Genomic DNA, 19,745 nt, shown 5'->3' on the forward strand with positions numbered 1-19,745 from the left:
GGTGGGACGAAATTGGGAATTTTTTATATAATTTATTTTCACATATTTGGCAATTGTTTTTTAGATATTGTTTCTGAAATCAACAATTTAAAAATATTTTAATCTCTAATTTTTTTAAGAAATTTAATAATAATTTTAAGTGGTTCCTTAATTTCTCCAAAATAATATTTTCTTCAAAAAAGTATTTTTCTAATTTCTTCCGACCTCTTTTTAGAAGGTCACAATTCATTAACAACAAGGCTCAATGGAAACAAACGGGTGCCACCTGATCGTGGGCCCACCTCAAACTATGACGTGGCGCCCATTGTATCATCCACCTCACTGCACCACCTGCCCGTATCCATAGCCCACAGTATGAGTACAAAGCCACCTTGCGTGTCTACGTGGCAGAATGGGTGCATCATGTCATCACCATAACACCACTCCGATGTTGACACGTCATCAGACGGTGCATTAATGACTGACGTGGCAGAATTGGACAGGATCACTTCTGTCACTGACCTCACCTCATGTGACGTTACTTCAGCTCCAAGCACCGCTGTTCTGTCTTTTTTTTTTATTTTTAAAAAAAACATAATAATAATAATTTGAAAATTCTTCCATTTTTTATTTTTTAAAATCTTTCTTCATAGAAGAGTTTGTTTCTCCACAGAGTCCTCTTCTCTATATATCTACGCCTCTCTTTGTTTTCAGTATTAGGGTTTTTCTTTTTCTTTTTTTTTTTTTTTTTCTTTCTTTCTTCTTCTCAATCCTCTCTGTAGCCATGGGCGATGGAGGAGGAGGTGGAGGCGAAGATACCTCTAGTAGGGTTCTGATTCCGAAAGATGCAAGGAAGGTGGTCCAAGATATTAAGGAGATCGCACGAAAGCATAGTGATGAGGATGTGTACGCAATGCTTCAGGAGTGCGCTATGGATCCTAATGAAGCTGTGCAGAGACTTCTCTATTTAGGTATATAAATGTAATATGTGTTTGCTCGTTTGTTTGTTTGATTATGAGTTTTTATTAAGGTTTGTCGTTCGTTTTTGTTTATGGATTGTGATCTGTTTGGGTGGTGAGAAACGATGGTGAGAGCGGAGAAAGATCAGGTTTTGAATCTGGTTTGCGGTGGTTTGAATTACCGTGGACGGAGAGAGAGCTGTTTCCGACTGAGGGTAGTAGTTGTGTTTTTAGGGTTTTTGTTTCGTGTGGTTGCGCCTGCTAAGAGGTTTGAAGTGTTTGAATTGTTGTATTCGCTTCTGTTTTCGTAGTTTTTTCGTGGGTTAGTTTGGGTTTTAAGAGAACCGAGGAAAGAAGGATTTTTGTTTTTTAAATCTTACGGTGTTAGTTTCGAAAGCGGGGAGCTTTTGTTCAATTTTCAGTTGGGTTTTTCTTTTTTTCTTTTGGCCCTGGATTTGTTTGAGAAAGTATGTTTTATGTTTTGTTTTTTGATTCTCAGAAATGAGGATAGTTGGACTCTAGTGAGCTTAATAATTGCAATAAGTTTGTTCCAAGGAGTGATTTTTTTTTTTCTTCATATTGTTCTGTTATTTTTTTGTTTTGGCTTGTGAGGAATAAAGAAAAAATAATATTCAAAGTTCGAATTATCTGCATCGAACAGAACATTTAGTCTCCTTTGATTGATGAGAAAACTGAACACAAACTGATTTTCCGTGTTTATACTGTTTGGTTCCACCTCCCCCAGAGGTTTCGTTTTGATTGGGTCACAAGACCCTGAAAAAATTCTTCTTTTTTTTCGTTTCCTACCTTTCTTTGGCAATCAGAATTGAGTCTTTTGCAGTTGAATGTTGTTTGTGTCCTACATTGTATGGAATTCATCTAATGGGTTAGGTTTGATGAGCCTTAGGTGGTCTTTATCATGGAACAGTCACACAGTTTTGAATGTTTTTAGATGCTTTACTTCTGGTAAGATATTCTCATTGTTGTTTCCGATAGTATGTCAATAAATTTATTTAAGTTTGGTCGCTGTTATGTATCTTATCTTATCTGAATTTACATGATTCCTTTTTATTATTGTCTAAACTTGCGCGAATCCTTTTCATAATTGTTGTCAGCTAGCTGAACAAGTATGGGTACCAAAGTGCATTACTTTAGATCTTTGGCTTTATCCTTGCTGATAATCAATAATCTCTTCAATTTGATTATTTTTCACCTGCTGGTACATTTTGAAAGTTGCTGTTTTTCAATATGGTAATAAAGTTAGCTTAATAACAATAACATTTATAATGTGGATCTTTGGCTGTGAATATTTGATTGTCGTTTTTAAACAACAGATTGGAACTTTAACTTTTCTTACCTGACTTTTTGTAAACTTTGACATTAAAATTATTTTTCTTGGAAGGGTCTAGTCTAGGTCTTGCATACTGTGATATCAAACTTTATTGCTGAGCCAATAATAAACTTTTTCTTCCTTTGCTTCATTTTATCTCTCTCTTGGATGATCCTGCATGTTGGTAGGTTCAAATTTACTCATAGGTGCAATGGTAAATTACATTTTTGTTCAAGGTATATTTAGGTGGGATTTAGTGGAGGTATCTAGCATTTCCTGTGAGTCTTATTAGGAGACCTTGGCTTAAGGAATTGCAGAGAAGTAAAGTACAAAATGGAAGGGATGGGTCAGACAGAATCATTTCTAATAGGTACTTCGACGTGCCATCTAATCTGGTCGGCATTTCTTGTAAGTCTTATTAGAAGGAGACTTCAAACTCTAGTAGTTTCCCCAGGAATCTGACAAGAATTTTATCTATCATTTGGACCTTTTAACTTCAGTAATTGCAGAGAAATAAAGTACAAAAGGGAAGGGTCAGACAGAATCATTTTGAATGGATACTTTGACTTGCCATCTAATGTGGCTGCGACCATAATGTGGACGTGCCAATATTAGTCTAACCATTACCCATTATCTGCCATGTCATGACGTCACAAGTCATAGCACCATTGTCTTAATACGTATGATATTGCCTCCCTCCCTTCTCCCTTCCCCTTTCCCCCTTCCCCCTTCCGGTCAGTAGGAAAAATTAAGATCGAAATCTCCCAAAATCTCCTTTCCTTCTCTGTGGAATTCCTTCCTTAACAGTATCCCTCCTCCCTATAGACACGTTGGCCATCAACTCTTTCCCCACGCTCATCGTCTCATCTTCTTTCTCTCTAGCCATGGGTGGTGCTGGAGGATGTTCTTATAGGGTTTTGATACCAGAGAGTATTCAAAGGATGGTTCAACATATCAAAGAAATTGTTGTTTTACACAGTGATGAGGATGTCTATGCTATGCTCAAAGAGTGTTTCATGGATCCTAATGAAGCTGTTCAAAAGCTGTTGGATTTAGGTATATGGTTGCATGTCCCATTTGTGAGAGTTTGTTGTTATTTGTGATTTTTATGGATTCTGAGCAACGAGAAGTTGTAAGAAAAGAAACGTTTGATTCAAGAAAAGTTATATTTTGAATCTGATTTATGATATTATTGAATAGGGTGAATAGACAATGAGGATTGTGGTCTGTTCAGGTGCTGAGGAGAATGGTTGGAAAAATGAAAATGTTTATTTTTTGGATATAGTTTGTGTCATTTTATGTTGAGGTCAATGGAGAACTGTCTGCATCTAGTTTGTTTTGGGCAACATTGACTTGGGCCTTTTGTTTTATTGGGTTTTTCATTATGGAAAAACACTGATTCTAGGTCTGAACCTGTTTTTTTTTCCTTGCTTTTCTATGAGCCAAGCAGACCATTATGGTCTGTTTAGTGGTTGATGAAACCAAGTAGACAATATTTGAATCTTTGTATTGTATTGGTTTCTAAAAAGGGCTTGTATTCACAACATAGAACATCTGTGCTGGGCCTAGTTTAGCTCAGATGATTGCTCTGTTGGTTTTTGATTAATGAAACCAAAGATTAGGCTTTGTTTAGTAGCTGGGTCCTGAGGGAACTGAGGTCTGAGAATCTATTGATTCAGGTTTTGGTTTAGGTTTTTAGTCTTGAGGCTGTTCACACTTAGGGAATGTAGTGGCATGCCCAAACCGATGTATGTGTGACCAGTGACCCAGTGTAGTACTGTTGTCAAATTTTATATGAAATCCTTGTTGCATCTGGGGGGAAATCTGCTCTTGTTGGTAATGTGTTTCTCTGATGAATGAAAATAACAATTGTATTACTTGTTTTGCAGATACATTTCATGAGGTCAAGAAGAAACGTGATCGGAAAAAAGAGGTAGAAGATCTTTGTATTTAGACTTTATGAATTTAAATTACTGTGTGGGCTTCAAATATATTTTTTTTTATTTTTTTTTTGTGTGTGTGATTTTCAAAAGATAAATTAGCATCTGCATGATTTTTTAAGTCCATTATTCTTATTGATGTCATAAACCCATCTGCATAACTGCCAGTTTGCTTTGTATCAAAAGGATAAAAGAATGGGATTATCATGATCTATAAATGGTTATAAATTTTTCATGTTTCAGAAAATTGAATTTATCATATGGAATGAATTGCACCCATCTATTCTTAGTGATGGTGTTTTATGCTGTTTTAATTAGCTAGTTATATGGCTGTCCTTGCAGCTACCATAAGGAATGCCAATTTTCATTTGGTCTTGGTGCTTGTCTTTTGCACTTGGATTTGAAATTATAGTTTAAGATTGTTGGCTATGCTTTTAACACAGATCTATGGTATCCATTAACTCTGATAAAATGTAGACATTGAAAGGCCTGTCTGCCTATCTCTTTCTTGACATTGTCATATGGGGGGGGGGGTGTCATTGACAGTGCTACCCTGTAGATTTTTTGTCTCGAATAATTAAAGTGTGGGAGGGAGAGATGTAATTTAAAGGCAATGAAAGGAGATGTTGGATACTATTATGCACCAATCTCTGTATAAAGTGCGCATCTCTTAGAAAGAGTTATAGCTTTTAGTATTCTGTTTGCATCATAATCTCATCTGCATTTCACTGTTGTCCTGAGATATAATAATGTATGTGATTTGGTTTTCAAAGAAAAATTCTGTGAAGAATATGGTGTGCTAACCATGTAAGAAATTAACAAGTTTTTTTTTTGGGCTTACTAGACATTTGACAATTTGGTGCATGTATGCTGCAGAGCTCAAACAACAGGGCATCTGAATCTGATAGGCGGAGATCAGGCATTCAAGGGCGAGGTGCTTGGACTGGTCGAGGGAACTATTCTTCTCATAACTTCTCTCATGGTACAATTATTTTGAATTAATAACATCAAGCAGTGCCCTTTTAGATTTGCATCTCTTTGTTTTAATTTTCAAAGTGTTTCCTCCTTTAGAGTGATGGTGTATAATGTTGCATTTTCCTCTTTTTTTCCCAAGCATGGAAACCTGCATTACTTAATTTCTGTAGTTTCTTTTTAAGAAGTCTGTGACAAGGAGGTGTGGGGGTTGGGGATATCATGCTGATGGGATCATGTTTACTTTTTTTTTTTTCTGAGCTTTTGCTTAGTGAGGAGCTAATTGGGTTGAGCATGATACTGTTTTATTGAATTTGGTTGATGGAAGTTAAGACCTTAAGGTTTTCTAGTATTCTTGCTGTGTATGCTTTCTCCAATGTCATTAAGTGGATTAAGGGGATGGTGAGGTTTATGAAATTCTTTTAAGCTTTTGAAAGAAGCAATGGTATCTCCAGAGGTGAGTGTGTTTTTATTTTGAAATTATTTTGGTAATAAAGGTGGTTTGCTTTGTATTCCTTTTTCCCTGATAAATAAAATTATCTCCCATCTAGGATTATGACTGTTGTTCTATGTTGCCATTGATATCTGAAGCTTAATATGGACCTTAATTTCTTAAAGTAGAAATTGCTTTATGTGAGCTTAAAATAACAATGAAAAATAAATTAAATCATTTTTGTTTTTGTCTAACTCTTGTCAGATGCTGGTTTTGGGAGAAATGCTGCTCAAAAGGAAAATGGAGTCCATCCCAGGACAGCAAGAGGTTTTACACACTCTTCTTTACCACTTTCACGGAGAGCTCAAAATAATGCGACACCACCCAATGTGCCAAAGTAACTATTGTTAGCAAAATTATTCTCTTTTGAATTTAATTTTAGTTAGTCTTGTTAGCACTTCACTTTTGGAAAGAATTGACCTTTTCTTTTATGCATCTCTTTGGAACGATTTGACCTTTCTTTCGTGCATCACCTTATAAAGAATTAACCATTTTTTTTTTCTATTTATTATTTTCAGATCTTCAACTGTCTCATCCAATGGTGCCTCAAGTGTTTCTAATGGAAGTTCTAATCATGTACTCGTTCCTGGATCGGCTGCTGATGATGTTAACACTATCCCTAAAGATAATTCAGTTGCGATCATTAATAAATCTGGCAATGGACCGTCTGTGCTAATTAGTGGTGTGGAATGCCCTCCTGGTACCATGCCCAAGCATTCTTTTGCATCTGTAGTTGGAGTGAAGCAGGGAAGCTCTAATTCAACTTCTCATACGACTCCAACATCTGTATCAGGTGTTTATTCTTCTGCTTCAGATTCTGTACTGGTGCCATCTCCCAGTTCCTGTCTCCCTGGTACTATGGGTACAATTAAGCATGAAGTGAGTCAAATCGCAGGTGTTGAAACTAATCAGCTACCTGAACTTTCAGAATCCTTATCTTTGTCAACCCATGATGATTCTTTGATTATTGACTCTTCTTCTAATCATGAGAGCCAGTCATCACTGGAGTTTACTGGTCCATCAAAAGGTACTATTCTGTTACACGATGTCTGTAATTTCTTGAGGATTTTATCTGCCCCAATCACATAAAGAGGGTGAGTAATTTTTTTAAAAGAACTAATCACCTAATGGAACTTGTAAACATGGTTGTTAAAAGTTGACCTATTTTTATTGCATCTTGACTCTACTCTATTTATAAATTAGATAGATTGGTTTATTTCATATATATAATATGTGCTCATTTTACATTTATTGTTTTTGGCATTTTTTTAAAGAAAAATTATGTTGGACCATTTTTAGCCCAAAAGAAGTAACCATTACCTTAGACAATAAGACTATTTGTTTGGTGTGATCAGGTGGTGATAGGTTTTAATAATTCTATTCCCACGTTTGGATATGGGTAGGATGGTAGAAGGGCCTTAATATCTGCTCAATGTTTCTAATCTCCTATGGATGGGATTTTAAAATCCCACTCAGATATAGTTACTTATCAAAAAAAAAATCCCACTCGGATATGGTTATCCCTGAGATTGGGATCTTCTATCTCAACCTATTTTGCCAAATAGGTGGAATATGTTATTCTTCTAACAAAGCACCAAACATTGACTATGGATATAATTTTCTTGGAAAATAATATCAGATCCCATATGGACCTTTTATCCAGTGTGCCATTTTAAATGTTGGGCATTCATTTACTATTAAGGTTTAGTTTAGCAAATATAGTTGAATGAATGAAATTTAAAAGGTCTGCATGTAGGAATCTTCTTTAATTTATTCTTCACTCATTCCTTGTTAGAGAAGTTTATGCACCTGAACCTAGTTTTATGTTAAATATGTGCATGTGTTATTGATTTTTGTGGTTTTACTTGTTCATGATCTGAAGCTCCTCCAGATTCAGAAACAGAGGTTGCAACTATGATGGCTGAAGATAATTCTCAGTTGATAACTGAGTCAAATGTTTCGGTTTTGGAAGAAGCTACTTCAAACCTGCACATCTCTGATGCTCGTCATGTCATCTTCAGAAACCATCTTCAAATCCCTGAAGCTTTAAAAAATGGTTTGGTTTTTGGAAGTTTCGATTCTAGTTTTTCACTAGGCTCGAAATATGCTAATGGTCCTGATGTTGAAAAGAGCCCTACACCAGCAGAATCTTCTCAGGAGAATATTGAAATTACCAAGGGGCCTTCTCCAAGGTGTGTGAACATTGTAGAGCTTCTCATCTTAGATTTAAATTTTATGTTTAACTTCTTTTATCCATATCAAATTCAACTGGCTTTTACCCCATTCCTTTATCTAGTTTGGGTGGCTGTAAAGCCAATATTCGATTGGTCAACAACTGATTGAAATGTTTTTCATCCATAAATTGATGACAGAATTGAACTGTTATTATGAGGGAAATTAAAGCAACATCTTGTAGAATCATAATATGGAATGCCATTTACTTATCTATACAAATGATATTCCATAAATGATAAATTTCAATTGGATGGTTGTGGAATAAAATGATTATGGCTGCATTTGGTTATCGAAAAGTATAAGGGAAGAAAAAAAATATCAAGGAAAATGTTTTTCTCATATTTGGTTTCACTATGAAAAATACAAAAGAAAATAAAATATAATTAAAGTTATTTAGAAATTTATGTATTTTAAAATTATTTAATTTTTATATAATGCAGCATAGTAAGTCAAATGAGTTTGACGAAACAGATAAAAATAATTTATTAATTTTGAATATATTCTTTATTTTCCTTCGCTCTTTCTTTCCTTACAAATTTCCTCTTTAGTTTCTTTCCAGCACATTTTCCCTCAATTTCTCCAGGAACCAAACATAACCTATTGGAATATGAAGTGGATTCCAGTTACCAAGTAACCCTGAATTGAATTGTTTGATTTGAACCCAGGTGTTGCTTACTTGGTCACCCATAGATTAGGCTACTTATTTACTGATGGGCTGTTGGGAGAGACCTTTACATTGTACTGGTGTATTTTTCTTTTATTGGATGTTGTGTTACTTTATATAAAATGATTCTGATTACCTATTGATTTTTTTTTTCTTTTATTGGATTCTATTAATTCCTGAAAATGACCTGACATTTTTTTTTGTACATATATCCGGGTGCAGCAATCAAAGTGTAGCCTCAACTGCACAAGAGGAAGATTATCCTGATCAACCTCAATCTCCTCCACATGCACCAGAAAATTTATCACCTCCAGTGGGCAGTGTCTCATCTGGTGCAGTTCCAAAGCATGATCAATCGAAGCAGGAGATGCTGTTGCCTACAGGAGGCCCTCCTTTCCCTGTTGTTCAGCCTCTCCCAAACTATAGTTTTGGTTTCATGCCACCCATGCTAGGGAGCTCGCTTGTTCAATTTGAAGGACCTGATGCTCAGGCACAGGACAATTCTCACTCCCCAAATATTGTAGTAAGCCTTCAATCTTATTACTTTGCTATGTTCTTTGTTAATCATGCTATTCTGTTTTGATTCACTCTCCCATGATGGTTGATGAATGTTATATCCCCCCAAACTTTTTCTTATTTAGGCTTGATAGTTGTGCATTTAATTATTTGTAATACTTTTTTTGCCTTGATGCTTTGTAATTTGATTAGAAAATTTAGTCTGGCTTTCTGTTTATGACAGATGCACCTTTTATTTTGCCTTTTAAGACTTCAACTATATACACCACTTTGGTGGTAAAATGAACAATTTGTCACTTGAGGGAAGTGAATCTAAGTTAAAACATTATTAACAAAATTATTGTGATTCATTAAAAATTCCATTCCTTCTTTTGATGGATATTAATGTTGGGCCACCTAAAATAGGTCTCTAGATGAGCTTCGTATGATGACAATGAACTCACTTCAGGTTGGCTTGAGCTTGGTAAAATAACCTATGGTTTGGCCTTGTTTTGAAAAATCCTTGGTCTTGAATTAGTTCTAACTGCATATATGTTCTTACTATTGTAAGTGGTTATATTTGCTTCATTATTTGTTTACCTGTTTAGTATGTGTATTGTATATTTTATACTCTTATAACTTCCTCTTTGTTGTTAACATATTTATGTGTTCAATACTTTCTGATACTTATGTCTACTTCCAAATGCAGAGGGGAAATTCTTTGGTCCTGTCAGCACCCAGTCCGACTCCACCTGCAACTCAACCTGCAGGTATCATGCAGACCTCCATTCCGGTCTCTCCACAGTCAGTTCCTGTTTTCCGACCACCTTATCCTCCAAACTATTTCCCATATAGCAACTACTATCCCCCATTCTATGTGCCACCAGCTATCCACCAATTTTTAAGCCACAGTGGGTTTCCTCAACAACCTCCAACTGGAAATGTATATGTACCAACAGCAGCAACTGCTGCAGGAGTCAAATTGTCTCATCCACAATACAAGCCGGGAAATAACACTGGAAATTCAGGTCACATTGGAATTTTGCCTGGTTATGGTTCATACAGTACATCCCAAGTTGGTTACAGTCCCAGTTCAGCTGTGAATGCTGGAAGCACTACCGCCAATGTGGATCTTGCAGCATCACAGTTGAAGGAAAACAATATCTACACAAACAGACAGCAGGTTGGTTTTGCTTCTCATCTCTTTTCACTCTCTCCCGACTTTTCACATATTTACTCTCTATCTTGTTTTGTTATAGTATAGTTTATTGAGGTATGATTCTCGTAGGGAGCCTAGATCTACAGACCTTATACTATTTCAATGTCAAATAATGCCTGAGTATGATGATTTATGGTTGGGTCAATTAGTTTATTTGCTTTTGTAGCACCAACTGTTCCCCCATTTCCACCCTAATGATTTGTGGACTACAATACTTATGGCTGTTCTGACAGTCTCTTGTTTTTGCAGAGTGAAGGTTCGGCTGTCTGGATTCCTGCTCCAGGCCATGATATATCCAGCTTGCAGTCCAATTCTTTGTTCAACCTTTCCACGCAGGGGCAGCATCCCACTTTTTCACCTGCACAGGCTGGTCATGGTGCCTTCACTGGAATGTATCACCCAACACAGACCATGGCTGCTCCCCTAGCCGTTCACTCTCTTCTACAACAGTCTCAGTCTATGGCTGGATCTGTGGATATGATGGGGCCTCCAGCTAGTGGTTACCAGCCGCCTCAACATGCACAGATCAACTGGAATCCTAGTTATTGAATAGGACAAACTGTTTTGGCCAAAACTGATGACCATAAGTGCAGATGGAGGAAGGGAATCTAGGAGAGCGAAACTCGGCCTGATTTGAGTGTAAATATAATCTGCGGCCAAGAAATTTTTGGAAAAGTATTTTGGGTGATCAAACAACTCACCTGTTAGGAAATTGACCTTCCCCCCCTCCCCCCCCCCCTCCTTTTTTTATTTGCTTCATAGCTTAGATACAAGCAGGTCTCTTCTTGCTGTTAGAAATGGTTTTGGTTTTACCTTTTACCCCCTTAGAATGCTCAATGAAGTGGACGGTTGAAGTTATTATTATTATTATTATTAATTTTTTAAACATAAAGAGAGTTGTGAGAATTTCAATTCCTCCTTTCTTTTGTGGTGGCTCATCTGTATATTTAAGTTTTGATAGGAAGGAAAATAAATTCCAGGGTTGTAATTGCTATAAGAGAATTGACATTTTATTTGGTTTCTGTGAATAACAAAATTACATCTGCGTTATGCCCAGCTCTGGAAGTTCAGTTTAGATGCTTCAAAATTATACCAGGTTAGCGGCTTGCCCGTGCCCGGCCGCCAGGCCACCCAGCCCAACATGGGCATGAGACCCAGTTGGGCCCGGTCCGGAACTAAAAAATTTATGTCAAGAAGGCAATGGTTGGGCTACCACAATGCACAGCACGGTCCCAAACTGGGCCGGGCCGTGGGCTGGCATAAGGGAAAAAGGGACAGCTAGAAAATGGAGAATTTTGCTAGTTATCATACAGAACAATGAGAATGCTGTTGATACATAGCCAGAAGAAATTAAAAAAGAAAAAAGAAAAAAAATTGAAATCATCTTACCATCTACGATTAGCTAATGCTTTACCAAAACTGCGATAGATCAATCGTCGTATCCTAAAGACAAAAAATTATTCCTAATCACAAAACTGAGATCAACCATTCTATCCTATAAACCAAACAAAAAATCATACTCACAATTACATGGGACTTGGGAGAAACTAAGACAGTTTCTCTTAGGACCTTCATCTGAAGTAAGTGTGTTTGATTCAGACAACATTGGGTGTGTTGTTGTTTACATCTGACTTCTCAGAGGTGTGGTCTTCCATGCTGGCTTTCTGTTTGAAGGAAGGCAAGCTTTGCTTGCCCGAAGATTCCCCCGACCCCCTCAAGTTGAGCGATGTGTAAACTGACATCCCACAAAGGGCTGCAACAGCCCCACAAATGCTCACAAACCCTGGATCTGACTTGAAAAGTATATAGCCCCCCAGTAGTATCACACAAGTTTTGAACTGCCCAAGAACTACATGAGAGGTTGCAGAAGTTGCACTGCACCAAAACTCAAGTGAGTCAAATGCGACTTAGTCTACGCTTATCTCTGTGTTTGATGCTTCCTCATGATATGTTTCAATGCACAAAGAGCAAATGAGAATTAGAGTCTCACCCAAGTGCTAAAGCTCCAGACCATTGTAGGAGAAAGCCGAGTAAAGCTGATATAAGAATGGCACTAGCGTTGCTCACATCCCACACAAAGGACAACGCCCCTGGAGGGTCTAACCATGGCATTAAAGCTAGTAAGAAGAAAATAGTGACTGGTGTAGTCTTCCACATCAACCTGCACTCAAAAGTATTAATTCTTCTTCATATACCCTGTGAAATAAGTAGTTTATCTTCATGTTCTAAAGAAAAAAAATTAGAAGTTTAGATTAGTGTTACTCACGCAAGAGCAGTCCAATTGCTTTGCTGTTGTAGATTTGACCAGAGGATCTTGTTTATGGCACTTGGGATTATCCAAAGTATCGCAATGCAAGCGCCAAACATGTTGAACTCCAAATCTGCTACCGTTGCAATCGCCACACCTATTGAAACAACAGAGAGAGCCAAAACCTACAACATTGCCTAGTCATCTATACAACAATTTGAAATGGTTCCAAAAGGAGAAGTGATCAAGTGAAGGGAAGTGAAAGAAAATGGAAGAAATTCTATGTACTTACCTTTTTGAAGGAGACGGTTTTCTTTAGGAGAATAAACTCTGCTAGGACTATGGTTGGGGTGACAGAAATTTTGGCCATCTGATAGAAACCGACACTGCATAGAGGGGATGTAAAGTGAGAAAACAAAATATAAGAAACAAGAAGTTGTTAGAAATATTGGTAGCATGCACTAGAACCTGTTAAATTTTAAACTGGTATTGGCAAGGCCTGTGGAAAGAGCCATGACAGCCCCCAAAAAGAAGAGGGAAGAGAAAGGAGTGGTTTTTGAGGGAGGAGAGACAGGCAACAATGCTAATCCCTTGAAAATTGCCATGAGAATCCATGCAGTGAAGTAGTGGATCAATGTGAGAAAGATTGGGAAATTGAATCCAATTTTCCCCAGGACCTGCACCCAAATGAAAATGAACATTTCCTTAATTCACTAGAACTAATTCTCAAATCAATGATAAATGCGGAAAATCCTCCACATAGATAAAAGTAGAGACCAGTTTGTTTGCTAGGATTATCCCAACAGCAACCATGAAATTAAAGGTCATTGCCACCACTGGTCCACAACATCGTTGCTGTTGGCGCTTAGCTCCTTCTGAAGTTCTGAGCTCATTATACAGGGAACTTCTGAGCTCCTCCAGAGCTCGACCTGATAATCGGAGAAAATCACAAATTCAAAACTGATATCAACTAAAGAAAAGGATCATTTACCAGAAAGAAATTACAGACTTGGGCTAAACTGCAAAAAGGAATACATGGATATTTTTGGCTCATGGAATGCTTCTATCTTATCAGGATTAAGGTGCCAAAGAGAGCCAAAGAGAGCCAAAAAATACAATACAACTCATAAAAAATTCCCAGAGCAAAGTGCTGAAAGAAGAGCCATTAAGCTACTGCCAAGCATTCTGTCCTATCCCCAGAGGCATAAAATAGATCAACAAGATATCATTGGGACAAAAAACTGAAATATCAAGCTACATGACAAGATATCAGCTGAGGAATGTGGATTTTCAGATGCTCATTTCAGGGGTGAATGGTTGAAAAGCATCAATGGAAATCAGTGAGGTACAAACAAAAAATAGAATAGAAAGAATTATGAGTCGATACCCTCTAGAAAGTTGTCTTGAACAAACCATTCAAAGCAACAAACAGAGTCCGAAGATATCAATATGCCCTGACTAAATGCAGTGCCATTGCATTGACCCAGTATTAGGAAAAAACACAAAAAAATAAAACCCTAAGTTGAACAAATTAACCAAGAATTCCAAAACTCACTTCTCTGAAATGGTGATTTCAAGAGAATCATAATCAAATTCCAAAAAGAAGGATAAAAAAAAAAAAAAATACCCATTTGAGAAATCAATTACCCACATATAAGAAAATACATCAAAAGCTGAAAACAAATAACCAAAAAACTTTAAAAAAAAAAAAAAAAAACCTACGAGAAGAAGACATGCAATTCACATATTCACATAATAAAGAAATGAGATTGAGAGAGAGAGAGAGAGAGAGAGAGAGAGAGAGAGAATAATTTGGCTTAATGAGATTCAAACAAAAACCTGTTTCTCCTGCATCACTGTCTCTTCTTTTGATGAACCTCCTCACATCTTTGCTCAACCATGAATCGAACAAGCCCATTACAATCAAACACCAAACACCTGTTAGAATACAAATCTCCTTCTCTCTATGTAAAAATGCATTACTCTTAATAATAAATAACAATTACAAAAATTACAAAGCAATCTCTATGTATCTGTATAAATTAATGGTAGCAATAACAAAAATGGTAATAATGAAAGAAAGATTAAAGGGGTAATCTATTAGGATTTGTTGAGGAAGGGTGAAGAGTGCAGGCAAAATCAAAATCATTCATGAAGAGTTTAATCAGAAGATGGGGTTTTGGCAATCTTCAGCACAAGGCCAATGAAATTTTGTTAGGCAATCTTCACCAAAAAAGGCCAATGAAATTTTGTGAATCTTCAGGCGACAGGCAAGTGCTCATGGATATTACCATTTTTGTAGGATTTGTGATGAAAGCCAATTAGCCAAATCTATGAGCATTTTCTTTTTCTTTTCTTTTTTTTCTCCTTATTACAAGTTACAGGTAATGGAGACCAAGGAAAAGCGAACTCAGTCAAAATCAGCTTTATAGGATCAGGTGAGTGAACACTCAAAATTATTCATTGGAACCGTGGATGGGTATTTTATTTCCCTAAAAATATCATTAAAAATATTGTTAAAACCACCCCCTCCCCTCCCTTTTACATTTAGCTCATTGGATAAACCTCAATTTTCGAATCAATATAATAAAATTTAGATCATTGAATAAAGATATAAATAAATAACGTCATATCAGACGAATTGAATCAAGGTACAAATAATAAAATGGATTTGATTACAAGGTAATGAAACCTAAATTACGTTTGTGACACAATTAGATTGATCTGGTATCTATTCGATATTTATTGGGGCGCTAAAATTAGAAGTGTATTTTTATTTTGAGTAATGGGAATGAATAGTTTACAATGTTTTGAATTCAAATTTATGGGTATGATTGCAATTAAGATATGTATCATGTACTGACAGTGGACAGATGTATGTTTAGGACGAGGAATCTAAGGAATCATCTTGGAGGCGTTGCTCTAGGCACTCATTTTCCTGCCTGATAGCATCTAGATCAGCTTGTAGTTTGTTGATGTTCAAGCTTCGGGAGGCCATGGCTGCAAGCTTCGCCTCATGTTCAGTCACCTCCCTTCTTGTCCGGTCGGTGGCAAGGATTTTCTCGGCAATCTGTTCAAAGCTCTCATGGATGCTAGTGAGGAGCATGTAAGCTTGCCGTCCTACTGGATCTTTCTTGGCTTCCCTGCAGGTAATAATAAATGGTCTTGAAGATGAGTTCGTAGCAAAGGAACTACTTCTGAACATGAAACTTTTAAGTTATGGCACAACATTGATGTAACAAATATGCATTATTGAATGATTTGTACCTGAAAATTGTTTCGTCTACCACTGCATAAGTTCGATGATGGCGTTCTTGGACAGAATTACTTTCTAATTGGAGCTCCCTCGTATCTTTTAAGATTCGCTCTATATCTGCATCTTGTTTACGGCTGTTCTTTGTGATCTCTGTTATCCGCTGAATATAGGATCTCCTAGAGGGCAGTTTGGGCTGCTTCTCCAGATCTGCAGATAGTTTAGAATGTTCTTCCTCCCTGCAAATAGCATACACCATGTGAATGATTTGATTTATTGATCTATTCCCACATGTTTTCAGTCATTTCATCAATTACAAACACATACAAAGGAAGGGAGAAGAGGGGGCTCAACATCATTAGCTAACGCATGCTTATTCTAATCTCTATGCTAATGTAACTACACCCACCACAGCGGACCCTACGACTATTAGCGTAAGTAGAAACAGCAAGAAGGTGCTCTTCTCTTCTCCAAACCTTTTATTTATATGTCTACGAAGACAACTTCACAGTTGATTTTTGAGATTGGAATTATATCACTAATGACAGTAGAAAAACTGAAATGGCGACATTTCACCAAGTATAAAACATGGGCATAAACATAGGCAATTATAGGTAAGGATGGTGAAATGAACTCATTCTAAATATTATAGGAATCACAATGACATAATTTGATTACCATGAGACTTCCCCGAGATTCTAAACACATAGTAACTAATTTCTTGACTTACCAGTTCAACTAAAAAGAAGGTTAGGCTATGTTTAACTCCCAGAAAGTATTAAAGAAAGAAAAAACTATTAAGGAAAATGAATTTCTTATATTTGGTTTGTTATGAAAAATACCAAAAAAATTAAATATAATTAAAATTAATTAAAAATTTATATATTCTTAAATTATATAATCTTTACATAGAAGAGGAAAAATAAGTGAAAATGGTTTGAAATAACATATAAAAATAATTTATTAATTGTAAATCTATTTCTTATTTTCCTTCACTTTTTCTTTCCTTCTACTTTTCCTCTCTAATTTTCTTTCTCTTGCATTTTCCATCAACTCTTCGGGGAACCAAACATAGCCTTAAGGTCTACAAGCAACAAAGATCTTCTCAATAAAATGTAGATGTATGTTAAGGATAATGTCCCCAAGGCTTGGTATTTGTCCACTTGGCTGAAACATATCTTATTTATTATGTTTGCATTCTCACGAAGAGGCAAGAACAAAGACAGAGGCTTCACATTTCACAATGGAACAGCAAAGAATGCAATAATATTCTGACATATGTACAGATCCAAATATTTATTGTCTGCAATTACCTCTTTTTAATTTCATATAAGATTGACTGCTTTTCCAGCTCAACTTCTTTTAATTTTTGGAGTTTTTCTTGAGCCCCTGGTACAGTGGCATATACAGATCCTTCAAGGCTTCTCTTTTTCTCTTCCAAAGGCTTTCTTAAAGTCTCCCTGTGATAGATGTTACAAACAAATCAGTTCTTGCATTGCTAGCAAAAGTATACTTTATATGGTTCGATGAGAGTTACATTTTGTTGCTGTGCCCAAGCATGATTCAAAAGAAAACATTGAAAAGATGCCCTTCACAAGGACAATAAAATTAATTTTGATTAAAATTGTAGAACATTCATATTACCATTGTGATTCCAGTTCCACAAGATTGCGCTTTCCAGCTTCTATTCGCTCATTGAGCTGCTCAATGTACAAGTCAACAGGATGCTGGTCATCAAATTCCATTTCCATTGCTGATTTCAACAAGTTGTATTCTTCTTCTAGATGTTGTGATTCTAAATTTTTAGAAGTCACCTCCTCTATGAGTAACTTTTCTTGATTTCGTAACATTTCAATCCTGCTTTTTATCTGAAAACAGAAAAAGCCAATAAGGAAAATCATCAATGCATGTGTACACATGCATATATAGGGAACTATTTCTAACAAATGAAATTTCATTTTTAACTATTTTTATTTTATTTTATATTTTTTTATGTATAATTTTAAGTTTTCACAGCTCTATAGATTCACATTAGATCAGATAAAGCTTACCTTGAGTGACTGCTCCTGAAAGAAGTCAAAACGTTTTTATCATCTCTCTGAGTTGACATTTCTTCATTTCCGGATGCATCTCTTCTAGAGTCCTCAGATTTTTCAACCAAGCCTGTTCCATTTTCCAAGCTATTCAGCTCCTTTTTGCTTAAATCTTGTGTCCCTGGTCTTGAAACATCAACAACCGCCACCCTGTCCATCCTTTGCTGAATTGAATAAGCTTTCTTGGCCCTAGTACCAGACTCATTTTCAGCCTCATTATCTGAGGACTCTTGCACTTCACTTTTCAGTCTCAGATCTTTCAATTTGGCTCCAACATTTGGAAAATGTAGATCCACCCCTTGATTATCAGGCTTCTCTGTCCAGTGCTTTGAAGTGCTTGGCAAGTCATCTTCCTTTATTTTCTCTCTAGCCCAGATATCATTTCCTCCAGCAGTTTTTCCTCCTTCAGATGATTCAGGCAGCTTCTCCACCAAAAATCTTACCAACTTATACAAGTCCTCTTCAGATGGATACAAGAACTGTTGTAAGCAACACATACATTCTGTTTCTAAGAATATTTCAGAACAATAAGAAACTGAAAACTAGAACCAGAAGAAAAGGAATCAGAGGCATCAAGTTCAGATCAATTACAAAGTAAGGGGATAAGAAAGAAGATGGGTCCAGTTACTAAAAGGGTTTTTGAACCCTCCTTCAATGAGTTAAAAGCTCACATGCAATAAGCAAGAAAACAGCAGGGTCAAAAGACAACATATACAAAAGGCCTCATACCACCAGATAGCTTCTACAAACCATAGTACTTCCTCTAACATCTTTTGCTAGATGGTTTCAACTGTTGTTGAACTAGATTCGACAGGGTTGTAAATCAAGTAGAAACAATCAATTGTACACAAAACAACAACTGGTAGGACCAATCATAGTTTTAAACATAGGCTGATGTGAGAGAGTTCCATGTCTATAATTGTTTATACATATTTCCCAAATTCTTTATCCACATTTTCATGTTTTGCTACTAATTCTACCATTTTCTGAAGTCAAAACCATCTACCTTCAGCTACTACATCCCTATCTTCAGAAACTCAGTAAGATGGTTAATATTGATATTTTATTTCGTTGGAGCAACAGAAATCAATCCACTCCAATAAAAATGTCCACAAAGTTATTCAAATTGTAAATCAGACCAATGATAGAGCAAAGAAATCCTCATTATTTGGTTCCTATTTTTTAATTTTGATGCATTAAATTCCAGCTTTGCTCAGTTTATTCGCAACATCAAATTCAGTAAAACAACAAAATTATAGTTCCAAGCCAAAACTTTCACTTCTGTTTGGATTCTCAGAAAATGCAGGAACCAGAATAAGATCGAAGATTTTAAAGCCTTTACCTTGTGGAAGCTCATGTCCCCAATGTACCCTAGACTTTTGACAGCGGAAGCAATTTCCGTACAGATCTTGAACCTCTCCGCCATCGAATCGGGCAGAGAAGTTGGAAACGACGTCGTATTATCGATCAGAGAAAGAGATTGAGCACAGATCGAGAAAAGAGACGTTGGCGTGAGGTCTTGGATCGAAGAAACGGAGGTCGGAATCGAAACTCCGGCGCTCGCGAGTGAACTCAGTAGAATCTCTTGAGATTCCTCCATGAATCTTTTCCTCTATGAATTTTCAAACGCCAATGTTTTAGGTTTTGATCTTGAGCCTATCATAGTGTAGAAGGGACTCCGTTCTTTCTGAACGGTGTCGTTTGAGAGTTAAACGACGACGTTTCACGGCTCATTTTTGTGCATGACTCCGTGATGTAACGGTTGTCTCAGGGATAAAACCCGGCTTTCGAAATGCACATTGAAGCGACACCGTTTTGACGGCGAGTGATTCAGTTTATGTTTTTCCCTTGTAGGTAATAATGTC

At 36.6% G+C, this 19,745-nt stretch overlaps 3 protein-coding genes across 6 annotated transcripts; 1 reads left to right on the forward strand and 2 right to left on the reverse strand.

Annotated features, from left to right (window-relative positions):
* Positions 1–690: 690 nt before the first annotated feature.
* On the forward strand, positions 691–11,342 carry LOC117908752 (GBF-interacting protein 1-like). Of its 3 annotated transcripts, none has more exons than XM_034822456.1 (9): positions 691–950; positions 4,158–4,201; positions 5,085–5,190; positions 5,878–6,010; positions 6,192–6,700; positions 7,556–7,865; positions 8,795–9,095; positions 9,777–10,250; positions 10,536–11,342. In XM_034822456.1, the coding sequence occupies exons 1-9, from the start codon at positions 764–766 to the stop codon at positions 10,833–10,835; spliced, it is 2,364 nt and encodes a 787-aa protein (XP_034678347.1). In that variant the 5' UTR covers positions 691–763; the 3' UTR covers positions 10,836–11,342. The 3 variants fall into 3 exon arrangements, with proteins under 3 accessions (XP_034678347.1, XP_034678348.1, XP_034678349.1); XM_034822457.1 differs by having other exon boundaries at positions 7,559–7,865; XM_034822458.1 differs by having other exon boundaries at positions 7,565–7,865.
* Positions 11,343–11,572: 230 nt separating this feature from the next.
* LOC117908753 (nucleotide-sugar uncharacterized transporter 2) lies at positions 11,573–15,045 on the reverse strand. 2 transcript variants are annotated; one of them, XR_004650244.1, is made up of 8 exons: positions 14,374–15,045; positions 13,312–13,463; positions 13,003–13,211; positions 12,827–12,920; positions 12,553–12,719; positions 12,277–12,447; positions 11,811–12,161; positions 11,573–11,729 (listed from the first exon to the last, which is right to left on the reverse strand). XR_004650244.1 is itself a non-coding variant. In XM_034822460.1 (7 exons), exons 1-7 carry the CDS (start codon positions 14,450–14,452, stop codon positions 11,882–11,884), a joined length of 1,152 nt encoding a protein of 383 aa, XP_034678351.1. In that variant the 5' UTR covers positions 14,453–15,045; the 3' UTR covers positions 11,573–11,881. The 2 variants fall into 2 exon arrangements, 1 of the variants encoding a protein (XP_034678351.1); XM_034822460.1 differs by having other exon boundaries at positions 11,573–12,161.
* Positions 15,046–15,152: 107 nt separating this feature from the next.
* LOC117908162 (coiled-coil domain-containing protein 22 homolog) lies at positions 15,153–19,502 on the reverse strand. Its single transcript, XM_034821819.1, has 7 exons — positions 19,223–19,502; positions 17,839–18,359; positions 17,802–17,805; positions 17,432–17,655; positions 17,101–17,247; positions 15,802–16,026; positions 15,153–15,677 (listed from the first exon to the last, which is right to left on the reverse strand). Exons 1-7 carry the CDS (start codon positions 19,478–19,480, stop codon positions 15,416–15,418), a joined length of 1,641 nt encoding a protein of 546 aa, XP_034677710.1. The 5' UTR covers positions 19,481–19,502; the 3' UTR covers positions 15,153–15,415.
* Between the last annotated feature and the right edge of the window lie 243 nt (positions 19,503–19,745).

Source organism: Vitis riparia, chromosome 19 (assembly GCF_004353265.1).
Source record: "Vitis riparia cultivar Riparia Gloire de Montpellier isolate 1030 chromosome 19, EGFV_Vit.rip_1.0, whole genome shotgun sequence".
NCBI lineage: Eukaryota > Viridiplantae > Streptophyta > Magnoliopsida > Vitales > Vitaceae > Vitis > Vitis riparia.

Coding starts and splice junctions, on each gene's coding strand:
- LOC117908753 (XM_034822460.1), bottom strand. CDS start 14,452: ATGGGCTTGTTCGATTCATGGTTGAGCAAAGATGTGAGGAGGTTCATC. Junction 12,720..12,826: donor AAACCGTCTCCTTCAAAAAG/GTAAGTACATAG, acceptor GCAATGTTGTAG/GTTTTGGCTCTCTCTGTTGT. Junction 12,162..12,276: donor TCTGGAGCTTTAGCACTTGG/GTGAGACTCTAA, acceptor GTTTTGGTGCAG/TGCAACTTCTGCAACCTCTC.
- LOC117908162 (XM_034821819.1), bottom strand. CDS start 19,480: ATGGAGGAATCTCAAGAGATTCTACTGAGTTCACTCGCGAGCGCCGGA. Junction 17,248..17,431: donor GTGGAACTGGAATCACAATG/GTAATATGAATG, acceptor CATCTATCACAG/GGAGACTTTAAGAAAGCCTT. Junction 15,678..15,801: donor GTAGACGAAACAATTTTCAG/GTACAAATCATT, acceptor TATTACCTGCAG/GGAAGCCAAGAAAGATCCAG.
- LOC117908752 (XM_034822456.1), top strand. CDS start 764: ATGGGCGATGGAGGAGGAGGTGGAGGCGAAGATACCTCTAGTAGGGTT. Junction 5,191..5,877: donor TTCTCATAACTTCTCTCATG/GTACAATTATTT, acceptor AACTCTTGTCAG/ATGCTGGTTTTGGGAGAAAT. Junction 10,251..10,535: donor TCTACACAAACAGACAGCAG/GTTGGTTTTGCT, acceptor TTGTTTTTGCAG/AGTGAAGGTTCGGCTGTCTG.